The following is a 12,602-nucleotide window of genomic DNA, read 5'->3' as shown; positions in this document are numbered from 1 at the left end:
ATGAGAATTTTGTTGAATGACTTTTATGTCAAATGAAATTTGTGTCAAGTAAATTTTATGTGAAATGAGAAACATGATAAATGACTTATTTGTCAAATTAAATTTATGTTAAGTGAATTTTATGTCAAATAAGAATTACGTTAAATGGCATTTATGACAAATGAAATTTATATCAAGTGAATTTTATGTTAAATGAGAAGTATGTTAAATGATATAGTCAAATGAAATTTATGTCAAGTGAATTTGATGTCAAATGAGAATTTTGTTATAGAATTTTATGTCAAATGAGAATTATGTTAAATGACTTTTGTGCCAAATGAAATTGATGTCAAATGAATTTTATAACAAATAAAATGTATACGTTAAATGAATTTTATTTCAAAAGAAATTTATGTTAAATTATTATGTCAAATGGGAATTATGTTATATTAGTTTTATGTAACATAAAATTTGTGTTAAATGAATTTTATAACAAATGATATTTATGTCAAATGGATTTTGTGTGCAATGAAATTTATGACAAATAATGTTCATATTATTTGAAATTTAAGTTAAGTTTCGGCCCTTGTCCACGAAACCCTAATAAATAATGCATTTAGATGATTTAAATATTTATTTAGTTCAAATATAGATTTAACAGATAATAGAATAAAACGTAAATCACTTTTGATTTGATCAATAATTAAATTTTATGTGATCCAAAAAAATTTTGTTTAGTGTAACAAAGACCACCTATATATATTCGTACTTTACCCGTTTTGTATCATCACTACACTAAATTGAAAATAATTAGCTAATACATTAAAAAAATTAAATTTTTAAAAATAATTTTAAATTAAAAAATTGCCTAAGAAGTTTTAAAAAATTTGTTAAGGATAAAAAATATATACAATATTTATATAAAAAATAGAGAGAAGAGAGTTATAAAAGAAGAAGAAAATGCTTTATACTTATGCAATTTAAAATTAAGAAGTGATTTAATAAACTATGAAACTTGCTTGCGTGACTTTGAAAAGAATAATTATTGGAATAGTATTATTTTAAAACACTTTATCTCTCCAGTTCTCGAATCGAGGAGATTCTGCGTGTAATTTTCATGCGACATTGAGAAGTAGAAGAAAAATAAAAAGAATGAAAACCACCGACTTTAAAAAATCTTCATTCAGAAGTTTTTAATTTAATGGAAAAAATATTGTTTACTTTAAATGATTTATTATAGAAATCTTTTTTATTAACAATTGTTTAACAATGCATAACGCAGTTATTATGCATTCTGTTATTGATTAAATTTATAAATAAATAAATTTAATCAATTTAAAAAATTTGTTTCTATTTTGTCATTGATTCTATTGTGATTAAATTAATGAATTTATGAAATAAAATTCTTTTTTTGGATTTTTGTTTTCATTCTGTTATAGATTAAATTTCGTTTGTCGGTGGTTTTACTGAATTTTTAATCCTTTTTTTTTGTTGTTGTATTGTTTTGCGACACTACGCTGGTTACCTGACTGCGCATCTGGTACAGCGGAACAAACAAGAAATACACCGCAGTCACTAACTTGCTCTCACTCATTTCAATAAAATTGATGATCTTCTCGAAAAAAAGAAAAATTCACCAAAACATTTTGAATTCATAATTTTAAAATATTTTTGTTTTTACAATTCTTTTGAAATTTTTTTTCAGAAAAATTATTAATAAAAAGCATCATGTCACGAAAAAAATAAAAATTTTAATGGGAAAAATCAGTTAATAATAATAATTTACTAACTGAATATAAATAATAATTTTTAATAAATTTTTATTTTCATTGTTAATTTTTATTAAAAGTATGGTAAAAGTTTGATTTAAAAAACTATTTAAAATTATAATCAAAATTGATTGAAATGTTCAGAAAAGTTGATGAAAATTTTAGAATCTCAAACGATTTTATTCTAATTTTTTGAAATAAAAGTAAAATGAAAGTTGAAAGTAGAGAAAATTGAAAATTTTAATTAAAAAAAAAATTCTTCTGGAAGTAATTTTCATTGAACAGAATAAATATTGTTATAAAAGCAATTTAATTTCTTTTTCGAGAAGATCCTTGAATATATTATTTTATATAATAAAATGATAAGAATGATAAAAAATTTCCCTTCCTCGACTTTTTTTTCTTATTATTACTAGAATTAAAAGCTTCCTTTATTCCTTTTATTATTATAATAATAGAGAATTTGTTAAACTTTATAATTTATATTAAAAACTTTGTCGAGAAAGTGAAATCAGATAGAATTTAAAAACTGCAGCATTAACTTAGATTTATCTGTTTATGACATATTTGTTTTTAAAATGAAATTAGAAATGTTTTTCAAAAGTTCTTTAATTACGCTTTTCAAATTCTGAATTCCATTTCCTTTTTCATTTTAAAATGTTTTTCTTTTTGAATTAAAAATTAATTCAATTTTCGACAAAAGAGAGGTGAACTCGCTTTATTTAATTAAAAACTATTTTAAATTGAAAATTAAAAACTATTAAATTAATTATTTGCGAGTTCTTTACTTAGAAATGTAGTGCAAACATTTTAATTTTTTTTTTTATTCTTTTAGAATATCTGACAAAATATTAATTTTTATCATTAAAGGGAAATTCGGTTATTTTCAAAAATTCCTCATAAAAAAAGGAATAAATTAACTTTTACTATTTATATGGTAAAATCTCAACTATCAAGAATTTCTGTTCATATTTGACATTTTTTTTCTATTTTCGGAAGAGTAAATTTAGCAAAAATTATAGTAAAATTTACTTATTCCGAAAATAGTGTAAACTTTGAGAAATAATTCCAAGAAATTTAAAATAGTTTATAGGTTTTACTATAAAAGTATGATAAAAGTTACTTTATAGTTTTTTTTCTATGTAAAATTTAAGTAGAGTATTCGAGTAATTCCACGTGAAACGATCGAGTGGAAATTTTAATTTTCTCTAATTGGATGAAACTCTGATTAAATTGCTAGCTGTTTTATATAAAATTAATACAATTCTAAAATGTTAACTCTCTTGAAAATAAATTGTATAAATTATCGGGATTGCAGTTATAGAAATAATCAGTTTTAAAGCATTGCTTGTGTAATTTTTTGAATGACAAAAATATTTATAACTTATATTTGCTATTTATTTATATTTGTTCAATTTCTTATTTTTTTCAATGCAGATATTTATTTTACTTCTTATTTGTCTATTTTTATTTATTTTCTATTTATAAACTTTCTCTAAAATTTTTAATTTTTTTGACATTTTCATTGGAAACCTAAGATTTTCTCAAAAAAAAAAAAAATTGTATCTGTTTTTTCAAAGAAAGATTTTTGGTATTGAAAAGTACACAAAAAATGCTTTAAAGTTCTCTGTATAAAAAAATTAAAAACCCTTAATTTTTGTCAAAATAATTACAGGGTTGCCAAAAATTTTAAATTCTATCATTATTTTATATTGTAAAAATATTGTTACTGTAATTTCTTCAAAATTATTTTCATTTCAATTCAATTATTCATTTCTAGAATTTTAAACTAAAATTCTTTTTTAAAACAATTTTTTAAAATAATTTTTGAAAAAGTTCTTTTTTGAGAATTTTTAAATCCATTTGTTTACAATTCAATTTTACCTAAACTTTCGATTATTCTGACATTCTTCAATTAAATAAATTAAAAATTAAAAACTTTAAATAATTAAAAAAAAAAATCCATTAAACTTTTCGAGAAAAATTAATTCAAAATTTCCTTAAAAATCTTGTCAAGAATTTAATTATTTTTATAGATAATAAAATCATACCCAGGAATTAAATTATTCTCAAAAAATTTAAATAAAATTCTTCGAAATAATTCAATTATTTTTAAAACTGACAAAATTCTTCGCAAGAATTCAATTATTTTCAAAATTGATAAAATTCTCAGCAAGAATTCAATTATTTTTAAAAATGATAAAATTCTTCGTAAATATTCAATTATTTTCAATATTAATTTTTACGTAATTTTGATTATTCTGACATTCTTCAATTAAATATATATTAGAAAATAAAAACTTCAAGAATTAAAGAAAAATTTAATTAAACTTTTTTAAAAAATAAATTCTACAGAATTGTTAATTAAAAGTATGAAAAGTTCAAATTTTCTAAAAGATTTTAATTTAAGACATTTTCAAAATTCAATTATTTAAATACAAAAATAAATATTTTATTAAATAATTGAATGTTTCTTAAAATTGAATTTTTTTAAAGACTTTTATCAACAAATTTTTAAATAATTGAATTCTCTTGAAAAATTTTAATAAAATTTTTAAGAATAAGTTTATTTTTAGGAAATTTGATTAAAATTTTATTAAAAAATAATTGAATTTCTCCACAGAGAAAAGAGTTTTTGAAACTTTTTTTTTTAATAAGAGTTTTTGAAAATAATTGACATTTTGCCAAGAATTTTATTAAAGTTTTTGAAAATATTTGAATTTCGGAGAAAAATTTATAAAGATTATTGAAATTTTGACGAGAATTTTTGTAAATTGTTGAACACAATTAAATTTCTGCGAAGAATTATATTACTTTTGAAAATAATTGAATTCTTGAGACGAACTTTATTAAAATGTCTTTTTAAATAATTGAATTTCTTTGATGAAATTTAATAAAATTTTTAAGAATAATTTCATTTTTCGTGGAATTTCATTAAAATTGTATTAAAAGTAATTGAAAGTCTGAGATAAGTTTGATTATTTATGAAAATAATGAAATGTTTGCGTAGAATTAACAAATTTTTTTTTAAATAATTGAATTCTTTTGAAAAATTTTATTAAAGTAGTAGATTGATTAAAAATCATTGAAAAATTATATTAAAATTCATCAAATAAATTCAATTATTTTCAAAAGTAATAAAATTCTTCGCAGAAATTCAATTATGGTCAAAAGTTAAAAAAATTTATCGTCAAAATTTCAATTATCTTTATAAATATTAAAATTTATCACCAAAATTCAATTATTTTCAAAAATTTTAATGAAATTCTTTTTAACAAATTCAATTTTTTTTCAAAAATTCTCCTCCAGTCAATGATTTTCAATATCTACTACCTATTTTAATAAAATTTTCCAAAAGAAATGAATTATTTTAAAAATTTTTTATAAATTTCTTCGCAATAATTCTATTATTTTCAAAAATATTCAATTTATGTTTACAGAGATTCAATTATTTTTATAATTATGTAATACAATTTTTTTACAGGGATTAAATTATTATTTTCGTAGATAATAAAACTCTTTGCAGAATTTCATTTATTCTCGTCAATTATTTTTCGTCAAAATAATGCAATTATTTGCAAATTTGTTAATAAAATTCTTTATGAGAATTCAATTTTGAGAAACATTCAATTATTCAATAAATTATTTATTTTTGTATTAAAAATTTAAAAATAATTAGGTACATTTAAAAAGAAATATTATTAAAAAATTCGTCTCAAGAATTCAATTATTTTAAAAAGTAATAAAATTCTTATTAGAAATTCAATTATGGTCAAAAATTTAAACAAATTTATAGTCTAAATTTCAATTATTTTTACAAAAATATTGAAATTTTTCTCTAAAATTCAATTATTTTCAAAAATTTTAATAAAATTCTTGGCAATATTTCAATTATTTAACAAAATTTTAATAAAATTCTTGACAAAATTTCAATTATTGTCAAAAACTTTTCTCAATTTAATCAAATTTTTCACAGTGATTCAATTATTTTTAATACATTTTCAATCTAATTTCTCGAAAAATGAAATTATTCTTAAAAATTTGATTGACATTCGTCAAAAGAATTTTAATTACCTATTTAAAAATTTGTTGATAAAATTCTTTAAAGGAGAGTTGAATTTTAAAAAACATTCAATTCTTCAATAAATTATTTTTTTTTGTATTTGAACAATTGAATTGTCGTAGAATATTCTAATAATAATTAATTGAAATATGAATTTCAGTTGAAACTTTAGATAATAATTGAGTTTTGAAAGGCAGGTCTCAAATTCTGCTGTACAAAGTTAAAACCTAGTAACCACTTTTTTCGTAAGGTCGTGTTTTGTTTATAAATCTAAGTGAACTTCGACCATATGAAAAAAGCAGTTACTAGGTTTTTAATTTGGACAGCAGAATTATAATCTTTGAATTTTTGAATTTTTCATACTTTTAACTTAAAATTGTGTAGATTTAATTTTTTTCTAAAAGTTGAATTGAATTTTTTTGAAGTTATTTAAGGGCATTTGAACCATTATGACGTCACAATTTGTGCAAAGCACGTGTTCTAAAATTGTGACGTCATAATGGTTCAAATACCCTTAAAGTTTTTATTTTCTAATATATATTTGATTGAAGAATTTCCGAATACCTGAATAATCGATGAAATTTCGTAAAATTCAATTGTAAACAAAAGGATTTGAAAATGTTAAAAGAAATTTTTCAGAAATTATTAATAAAAGCGTGCCAACCCTGAATTAAAATCTTTTGAAATTCATCTGTACTTATGAAAATTGTAAACGCAACTTTTTTAAAATTTAATTAATTTTGAAATATTTATGTAAAATTAGATTTCAAGAATAAACTTTAGAAAATAACAATTTTTTAGGATTTCGATCAAAAAAATTCCCTGACATTTCCAGGTTTCCAGGTTACGTGGCAACCCTGAATTATTATACGAATCTGAATATAACAATGTCCCTAAACATCCTAATGTTTCGACTTAATCAGAACACATGTAATTATACTCAAATAATAAAAAACCGATTTTCTCTTTAAATATAAATAAATACACATTATCTCAAAGACACTTCTAAGCTGCTTTTTTTGTTAAAATATTGTAAAGAAAATGTGAAAAAAGAAAATTGAATATTTCAAAGGACTTACCGGCGTCTTTTCCACCTTTAACACATATTCCAAAACCGTGATGTGATTCTGGAGGTTCACGTGTCATTGTCACTGTTCTTACAGTGAGCTCCTGTAAACTTAGAGCCTGTGGTCCTGGGGGAGTTTGAGGACTTTGAGCATTTTGCTGCTGTTGTTGCTGCTGTTGCTGCTGAGACGACGAGGATGAACTCCTGAGTGCTGACACACTCGCTGGACTCGATGCTGGCGTTCTTTTATCACCTTTTCGTCTATCGGAAGAGAGTCCATTGCCGCCAAAGAGTCTGGAAGCAATTTTTTCAAATCATTTCTTTTGCTTTTTGACTGAAGGGACTCAATTTTCACGAGGCAAAAATGAAGAGTGAATTTCAAAAAGGTAATTTTTTAATTTCAAGAGCGAATATTTAGAATATCAATCAGCACGAAATAGTAATAAATAAACAAATTTAATTAATTTCTTATTCATATTTTTTCGTTAATTATATATATTTTTCCCAATTGTTTATAAATATGATAAAACAGAAAATTTTTACTGCATTATATTTTATTGATTCTAATTAATTTTTACTTTTTACATTAGAAACGAAAAAGAATTTCACTCAATCATACTCTGAAAATTGAGCCACTTCAATCAAAATGGATAAATGCTCTAAAAGAGTGAAAATGCAGATTTCGATTGAGTAGATTTTTTTTTTATTTTAAAAGAGGAATGAAAATCTAATTAACTTATTTTTACACAAAAAATAAAACGAACTCATAAAAAATAATTAATTTACCTTCAAATCGAATTAATTTTCACTCTTTTAGAGCGAATTTGTCGCTCTTATTGAAGTGGAATAAATTCCACTCCAAGAAGAGTGAACTCATTTCAAGGAATGTAGAAAATATAACAATATTTCTTCTTTATCTTAAATTCCTTGAAATGAGAATATTTTTGAAATTTTTTTTTTTTCTTAAGAATAATGTTAATTAAGTAACTATCTCTTATTTTTCCAATATAGGAAAGTTTGTTTGAAACTATTTTTACGTTAATATTTATTAATTTTAAAAATTGTTATGACAAATAAGAAAATAAAAAGAATAAAATTCAAAAAGTTTTTTGAAATTATAAATTTTTTTAAATTTAAATTCCTCTAAATTTTGAGAAATTAAATTTAAAAAAATATTTATTTCTCTTTTTTGGAATCTTTTTCTTATTATGCTTTAAAAAAAACTAAAAAGATTTTAGAAATTAAGGGGAGGTTCAACTGAATTTAAGATTTCTTTCAGAGATTTTTTTCTATAGTAAAAAAATATTTATTACTTAACATTTTTTTATAATAAAATGCAATTATTAAAGTAATCAAAAAAAAATTTTTTTTTCGAGTACTTTAAGACTTGTATTTTATTACCTACATAAAATTTTGTAATAAATATTCTTTTTACTATAAAATATGATATGAAAAAAACCTAAAATTCAGTGGAAACTCCCCTTAATTTAAAAAAAAATTCATTTTTTTTACATATCGCTTCGAAAAAAAATAGAAATGGAAAAAAATGTTTCTATTTAAAGATAAACGTATAAATGTTTTTTTTTTCTTAAATCTAAAAAAACCAAATTGAAAACAGGTTCTTCCTGTTTCGTTTTATGTTATAGAGCCTGTTTACACCGCGTCGCATAAATGTATTCCTCCGCGCGCATAAACGTATATTCCTCCAGGAGAATAAACTCGCGTCTGCGCAAAGTGCTTCCCAGCTGTGTTGTGAAGAGTTGGAAACCGCTGGGAAGCACTTTGCGCAGACGCGAGTTTATTCTCCTGGAGGAATATACGTTTATGCGCGCGGAGGAATACATTTATGCGACGCGGTGTAAACAGGCTCATAGTGTCTATACTAAAATGTGAAAATTGTCTAAGCAAATGGTGCAAAATAAAACAGAATTAAAAGAACGAATCTTATGTTCGTTGACTTTTTTTTTATTGACATTCGTTTCTTGGTGTATATATATATATATATATATATATATATATATATATATATATATATATATATATATATATATAGAATGTAATATTTCTTTTCCCGTCATCCTTGTCCCTTTGTGACTTCAGTCTGAGTGCATTGAGAGCTTCCAGGATGTAAACAGGGAAAAGGAAAATAAATCTGATTTCTCTAACTTTTTTTTACCACAATTTTTTTATTCTTCGTAGTTTATGTTCTTTCTTTCATATATAAAATAATACCAAGTAATATATTATATTTTCAAAATATTTTTTTCTACTGATCAGAAAAGTAAATCAAAAACTTTTATTATTCTTATTATTTATTTTATTTATTTAAATCAATTTCAAAGCATACGGGACTTTTTCAAAAATGAAACTTTCTTTTTATTTAAAACTCAGAATTACTATTTATATTAAAAGAAAAAATGAAAAAATAAAATAAAAACCAGGAACAAAAAACAATTTTTACAATTATTAAAAATAATTTTTTCAAGCAATAAATAACTTCTCAAAATGCGAAACAAAATAACTATTAAAAATATAATCCATAAGAGTGAAAAAAATAAATACCTACATTTTTTTGGTATTTTAGAATAAGTTTTTCTTTAAAAAATTGAAGAACAAGAAAAAAAATATAGTAGAAGAATAGAGACTCATGGGCTAATGGTTAGCACTCTCGATTCGTGTTCCGAAATTCGAGGGTTCAAATCCTGGCGGTAATAGACTTTTTCACGGTAAAAATCAATTTAATAAAAAATAACCAAATAGAATGTTAAATAAATAATAGAGAAAATAAATGAATTACGAATAGAAAGAGTAATTGAAAAGAAATAAATAGATAAAATGAATAAATAAATAAGTAAATAGAAAATAGAAGAAATAATAAATAAACAAATAAATAGAAAACGGAATAAATAATTGAAATAGGAGAAAAAATGAAGGAACCAATAAATCGCAAATAGAAAAAATAATTAAAAAGAAATATAAATACAAAAATAAGAAATTTTAGAAATAAATAAGTAGAAAATAGAAAAAATAATTGAAAAGAAATAAATAGAAGAATTAAGGAATAAAAATAATAATTAAAAAGAAATAATTAAATAGAAAGAAAGAAGAGGGGAATATAAGAAATAAACGAAATATAAATAAATAACAGGACTCAAACTAAATAAAAAAAATTAAATTAAACTTTTTCAAAAAAATTAATTTCAAAATTTAATTATTTTTAAAAGTTCAGGCTATATTGCTTTTAGTATTCAATTATTATCTAAGATTTCAACTGAAATTCATTTTTAAATCAATTTTTATTAGAAAATTCTACTAGGATTTGAATTGAATCCTATAAACCCAGGTGCGAAAAGTTGGTCGGGCCATGGTCGCGCCGACCAAGTGGATAGTCGTGCCGACCTTGGCAGCCAAAGGTCGGCCGAACTAGTGAATTGTAACACCCGCCGTCCAGTGGCTAACATGGTCGGGCCGACCATGGTTGCCAAAGTCGGGCCGACCAGGGGTGCCAAAGTTTTCCCGACCATGAGAAAGAAGGTCGGCTTCATTTTGGCAACCATGGTCGTGCCGACCTTGGCAGCCAAAGGTCGGCCGAACTAGCGAATTGTAACACCCGCCGTCCAGTGGCTGACATGGTCGGGCCGACTATGGCTGCCAAAGTTGGGCCGACCAGGGGTGCCAAAGTTTTCCCGACCATGAGAAAGAAGGTCGGCTTCATTTTGGCAACCATGGTCGTGCCGACCTTGGCAGCCAATAGTCGGCCGACCGTTTGCAAAAAATTATTAACTTTACAATTAACAGATATTAAGTGATATCTTAATATTCATTATTTATTTATTTATTTATCGCATTCATCTTAACACTAGACGCAATCTTATACATAAATACAAATTAAAATTTCTAACGCTCGCAGGGATCGAACTCGCAACCTAACGCACCGAAGTCTAACACGCTAACCATTACGCTACGCTTACATGAAAGCCTAAGAACAAAAATGAATTTATAAGCTGCAATTTAAAAAAAGAAATTTGTAATTCATAACGATTAATAAATCAGATAACGTTTATTAGTTTTTGTTTAATCCATTTTAGCTAAAATAATTAACACAAAAACTTTTAATTTCTACCATGGCAGTATAGAAATGTTTTTTAAGATGGTCGGGCCAACCGTGGCCAGAGTCGGCCCGACCAACAGAAATTAGGTTTTTTACACTCTGGCTGCCATAGTTTTACCGACCATCGGCCCGACTCAGGCCAGAGTCGGCCCGACCAACAGAAATTAGGTTTTTTTCACTCTGGCTGCCATAGTTTTACCGACCATCGGCCCGACTCAGGCCAGAGTCGGCCCGACCAACTAAAATTAGGTTCTCTAAACTCTGGCACCCATAGTCGGCCCAACCTTGGGTGGAAACAGTAACCAAAGTCGGCCCGACTTTGGCTGCCGACCTATTGGCAGCCATAGATGGGCCGACCTGGGCCCGACCTGCCAACTCTGGCGGCCGACCAAAATTCGCACCTGGGAAGAATTTTATCAACAAATTTTTAAAGAATTGAATTCTTTTGGCAAATTTTAATAAAATTTTCAAGAATAATTACATTTTTCGAGAAATTCTATTAAAATTGTATTAAAAATAATTGAATTTCTGCAATAAATTGTAACTTTTCTAAAATTAATTTTTTTTTGTGTTTTTAACTAAAAATTTTCTATAAATGCATTATTTTTAATAATTTTTGAAAAAGTTCTTTAAGAATTTCCAAATTCATTTGTTTACAATTAAATTTTACAAAATTTAAATTATTCGTAAATTCTTCAATTAAATAGGTATATATATATATATATATATATATATATATATATATATATATTAAAAATAAAAACTTCAAATAATTTTTAAAAAATCTGCAATAAAACTTTTTCAAAAAGATAAATTCCACAAAATTGTTAGTTTATAATATGAAAAATTCAGATTTTTAAAGATTTTAATTTAAAACCTTTTCAAAATTCAATTATTTTTAAAAATTAACGCTCTAATGCTTTTAATATTTAATTATAATCTAAAATTTAAATTGAAATATATTTTTGAATCAATTTTTATTAGAAAATTTTACTAGAATTCAATTATTTAAATACAAAAAAATCAATTTAATGAATAATTGCATGTTTCTCACAATTTGATTCTCATAAAGAATGTTATGAATAAATTTTTAAATAATTGAATTCTTTTAAACGAATTTCAATATAATTTTTAAAAATAATTACTACATTTTTCGAGGAATTCGATTAATATTGTATTGAAAATATAATTAAAATTCTGCAATGAGTTTTATTATTTATGAAAATAATTGATTTTCTAAAAAGAATTTTATTTTTTTCGAAAATAATAATTGAATCCCTGTAAAAATATTATTATTTGTGAAAATAATTAAATGGTTGCTAATATATTTATAAAAAATTTGTAAATAATTAAATTCATGTGAATTTTTTTTTATTTTATGAAAATAATTAAAGGTTTGCGTAGAATTTTATTAAATTTTTTTTAAATAATTGAATTCTTTTGGAAAATTTTATTATAATAGCAGGTATTAAAAATCATCGAATTGAAGAAAATTTTCGTAAAATAATTTAAATTTTTTGAATTTTATTAAAATTTTTGAAATAATAGTTGAATTTTGGAGAAGAATTTAATTATTTCTAAAGGTAATTAAAATTTTGAAGAGAACTTTTTAAA

At 23.2% G+C, this 12,602-nt stretch overlaps 1 protein-coding gene across 7 annotated transcripts in view; it reads right to left on the bottom strand.

Annotated features, from left to right (window-relative positions):
* The window catches only part of LOC122507326 (whirlin), a 240,588-nt gene that overhangs the window by 175,748 nt on the left and 52,238 nt on the right, over positions 1–12,602 (bottom strand). For 6 of the 7 annotated variants that reach the window (XM_043619982.1, XM_043619986.1, XM_043619987.1 and 3 more), the window contains exons 3-4: positions 6,891–7,171; positions 1,505–1,516 (exon numbers count right to left, since the gene is read on the bottom strand). In XM_043619982.1, the coding sequence (XP_043475917.1) occupies positions 1,505–1,516; positions 6,891–7,171 (293 nt within the window). The remainder of the gene's footprint in view (positions 1–1,504; positions 1,517–6,890; positions 7,172–12,602) is intronic. The other variant, XM_043619985.1, reaches the window with a different exon arrangement.

The sequence above is a fragment of the Leptopilina heterotoma genome, unplaced genomic scaffold (assembly GCF_015476425.1).
Source record: "Leptopilina heterotoma isolate Lh14 unplaced genomic scaffold, ASM1547642v1 Lhet_46, whole genome shotgun sequence".
Taxonomy (NCBI): Eukaryota; Metazoa; Arthropoda; class Insecta; order Hymenoptera; family Figitidae; genus Leptopilina; species Leptopilina heterotoma.
The sequence above is the reverse complement of the archived record's forward strand: the minus strand, read 5'-3'. Positions and strand labels throughout refer to the sequence as shown.